We start from the raw sequence: 3,308 nt of genomic DNA, 5'->3' as shown, positions 1-3,308 counted from the left end.
CCCGGGGCTCCGCCGCTGCCCGGCCTGGAGCAGCTGGAAGGGCCGGCAGCGCCGGGATTGTCCCAGCCGGGAGCGCACCGCCCTCGCGAGAGCCGGCGGCGATGAAAAAGTACCGGGCGCGCTGCTGCAGCACTGCGGCCCCGCACGGAGCCACTGCTGCCCGAGCCTGCCCGTGCCTCACGGTGCCCGGCGGCACCTCGCACCGGCTCGCTGTAATTGGTGACATCAGTTACAGCCCGGCGGGGGCTGATCCCGGGAAGCACCGCAGCGCCAGAGGAGCGCGGTTAGCACGGGCCGCACCAGCGGCTCCGATCTAGGTCACCGCCTTCCAGCTACAGTGCTGCAGCAGAGATTATTGCCTCCAAGAGCTTAGGGAAACACAAGAGCCTGCTCTCAGCAGAAGCAAATCTATTGGCAGTATTTCACTGCTGACTGCAGTTCTGGAAGGCAGGGAGCTTGCTACTTCCAGCCGCACACTAACCATTCCCTTCTGTCTTAACAAAAGGAGGTTTTCCCTCACACAACACGCTGGGCTCTGCCACACGAAATGAACTAGCAGTGTGGAGGACAGCTGAAGGTGTGCCCAGACCCCCTCCTGAAATCCACTACTGAGGTTTTTGCTGCATGGCACAATTTAAAAGGCTGCTGCAGTACAGTCCCTGCTTTTGTGGGTGTCTAGCCAAAGCTTTTGCAAGCTGAAACAGTAAGAGGCCAGACCCTAACATGAAATTATGTGAAGCATGGAATTTAAACAGCCCTTGAAACTTATCTTTTACCCTCCTCCGTGACAGACCCTCACCCTCTACAAAGGCTGACACTGATTAAAACTGGCCTTAAATAACATCAGCCTTTTATGTGCCCTGCTAAAGAAAACTTCAGCACATGGCACAGTAGGCTCAATTAGGAAGAATGTAACTTCACAGGACAAAGCCCTGTGCACTTTCACTGCATGGCATTTACTGGCTGCAGTAGTCTTAGGCTGTATTTCAAGATGCCCCAAGCCCAGCAGGAAGGGTTGTCAGTTACTTGCTCTCAGAACAACTTCAAGAGCAGCACAGTGGAGACCAGATTTTCCAGTTAATGAAAGACACAAATCAGTCTTGACATAACATTTATTATTTCCACTCTAGTAGATGAAAAGTCTGTACAAAACCAAACATTTCCTTTACTTAAGCCAATCTAAAAACAGTCAGCTCAATTACAACCCACTACAAACACAATAGCTTCTTTGAAGCCATGGTAACACTTAAATATGGTTAAGACTTCAACGCAGAAATTTGGTTTGTTAGAAAGCTCAAGGGAGCTTTAGCTTCTCAAAGTTAAAAAAAGGCAAAATTGTGTTTCACAGATACAGTCCACTGGAATCACCAACACTGGACAAATTAAGTACTTTGAGTCCTGAGATAACAAGGAATCCTGGTATGCTTTAGACAGTCTTCTGTTGTCCTTTCTTGCCAATGAGAGACTTGTGGATGTGTGGTATTACACCTAAAAAAGAACAACAGTTAAGACCATGCTGCTTTTCTTCAATTTTCCTAAACTTCACACTTCCAATAAAATGACAACACTAATGAACTTCAAGTCTGTGAGAGTTCATGCCACCCAAGCACCCATAAACAGCAAGTATTGACATACCACCACCAGCAATTGTTGCCTTGATCAGAGAATCAAGCTCTTCATCTCCTCTAATGGCAAGCTGCAGGTGACGGGGAGTGATACGTTTCACCTTCAAGTCTTTGGATGCATTTCCTGCCAGCTCAAGGACCTGAGACAAGACCATTTTTCAACAGTTATACAATCAAGTGAGACCAACAGCACAGTCTTAGCTATTCAATTCTCTCATCCAAATACAGTGTCACTGCCATTAACACCAAAACAGAAAACAATGTCTCTTTTCAAGGGGTTCCTCCTTTGGAGCTTCGCATTTAGTTTTCCCAATGACAGAGTAAGTCTTCTACAGCAGATAAGACATGCTGTAATGGTCCATTTTAAAAGTTATTTCACACACTGCATTTTTCCTACAAGGCAAGCTGCAGGGCTTGCATGAAATATAGAGGAATTACTTTTCATGGTCTTTTGCTTTTTGAGACACTTTAGAAGTGCTTCAAAGCACACAAAGAGTTCGCAACCCAGTCCAAAATGTCAAATACAGTAGGCACTGGTTGTTGTGCCTTCTGGGGATTGATCAATTTGCTTGCACCCCTTGCAAGCATTTTACCTCAGCTGTCAGGTACTCCAGGATTGCAGCACTATACACAGCAGCTGTGGCTCCTACACGCCCATGGCTAGTTGTCCTAGACTTCAGGTGCCTATGGATGCGGCCAACAGGGAACTGGAAAATAATGGAAGTATGAACAGGCTGTGACGACAGAAAGGCTCTGCACAAAACCCCATTGTGGGCAGCAGAATCCCAGTGGCAGAAGCACAGGCTGCATTTCAAACCTTGAGAATACAGTTAAGACACTGCATGCCGAACTCACATAAGCAACTTTCATGATTCTCAGCACAAACATAGCAATGGCCACAAGGGAATTACTTTCCTCCCTGCACAGATATGGAACGGTCTAAAACCAGCTGGGTGTGCTGATGTCTGCTTTACAATCCTTACATCATTCCAGGCAACAGCCAGACAGCAGAGTGTGAAGGTTTAACACTGCACAAACAAACCAACAGATGAAGGCCAGCCTGACTTTCACTCACCCACACTTCAGCCCCTGCTCACCTGCAATCCAGCCCGCTGGGAACGGGACACTGCTTTGGTCTTGGTCTTCCCAGAGTCCTTCCCGGCTTTCCCACCAGCCTAGCAATGCCAAGAGGAGAGCAGACGCTGACGTCCCCCACCGCGCATGCGCCCCGCCCCTCCACCACCCCCCCTCCCGGCGCAGTCACCCGCGCGGCCGCGAGGCGCGTGCGCGCCGCTTGCCGCACCGCGCGGCACAGGCCGCTCCCCGCGCGCATGCGCGGCCACCGCTCCCCCGTCCCCGGGGCGCCACTGCGCGTGCGACCACCCCCTCGCCCCCCAGCCGCCCCCGCCCTCCCCCCACTGCGCCCGCGCGGTTTACCCCCCCACCATCAGCGGCACGGAGCCGCCCCGGCCCCAGCACCGCCGCCCACCCCCTGAGCGACCCCCGCGGTTCCTCACCATAGCGAACCGGAGCGCAGTGCCGCGCAGGGGAAGGCTGAAGCAGAGAGCGTCCCGCACGCACCGAGCCCGGCCGACAGCACCAAGCTGACTCGACCCGCCGCGATTCAAACTGCGCCCACTCCCGCCTTCCCCCGGCCCTTTATATCCGCACCGCGCGGCCACA

General features: G+C 52.3%; 1 protein-coding gene across 1 annotated transcript; it reads right to left on the bottom strand.

Annotated features, from left to right (window-relative positions):
- Nucleotides 1-1,094: 1,094 nt before the first annotated feature.
- Nucleotides 1,095-3,262, bottom strand: H2AZ1 (H2A.Z variant histone 1). Its single transcript, XM_021550319.4, has 5 exons — nt 3,143-3,262; nt 2,723-2,800; nt 2,219-2,332; nt 1,636-1,765; nt 1,095-1,488 (listed from the first exon to the last, which is right to left on the bottom strand). The coding sequence occupies exons 1-5, from the start codon at nt 3,143-3,145 to the stop codon at nt 1,427-1,429; spliced, it is 387 nt and encodes a 128-aa protein (XP_021405994.1). The 5' UTR covers nt 3,146-3,262; the 3' UTR covers nt 1,095-1,426.
- Nucleotides 3,263-3,308: the final 46 nt, after the last annotated feature.

Source organism: Lonchura striata, chromosome 4 (genome assembly GCF_050655825.1).
Source record: "Lonchura striata isolate lonStrDom1 chromosome 4, ASM5065582v1, whole genome shotgun sequence".
Taxonomy (NCBI): domain Eukaryota; kingdom Metazoa; phylum Chordata; class Aves; order Passeriformes; family Estrildidae; genus Lonchura; species Lonchura striata.
The sequence above is the reverse complement of the archived record's forward strand: the minus strand, read 5'-3'. Positions and strand labels throughout refer to the sequence as shown.

What these genes read in the sequence shown, in the direction of transcription:
- H2AZ1 (XM_021550319.4), bottom strand. An exon ending in CCCAGCGGGCTGGATTGCAG is followed by an intron (nt 2,333 to 2,722) that starts GTGAGCAGGGGC and finishes ATTATTTTCCAG; the next exon opens with TTCCCTGTTGGCCGCATCCA. An exon ending in TGGAGTACCTGACAGCTGAG is followed by an intron (nt 1,766 to 2,218) that starts GTAAAATGCTTG and finishes GTCTTGTCTCAG; the next exon opens with GTCCTTGAGCTGGCAGGAAA.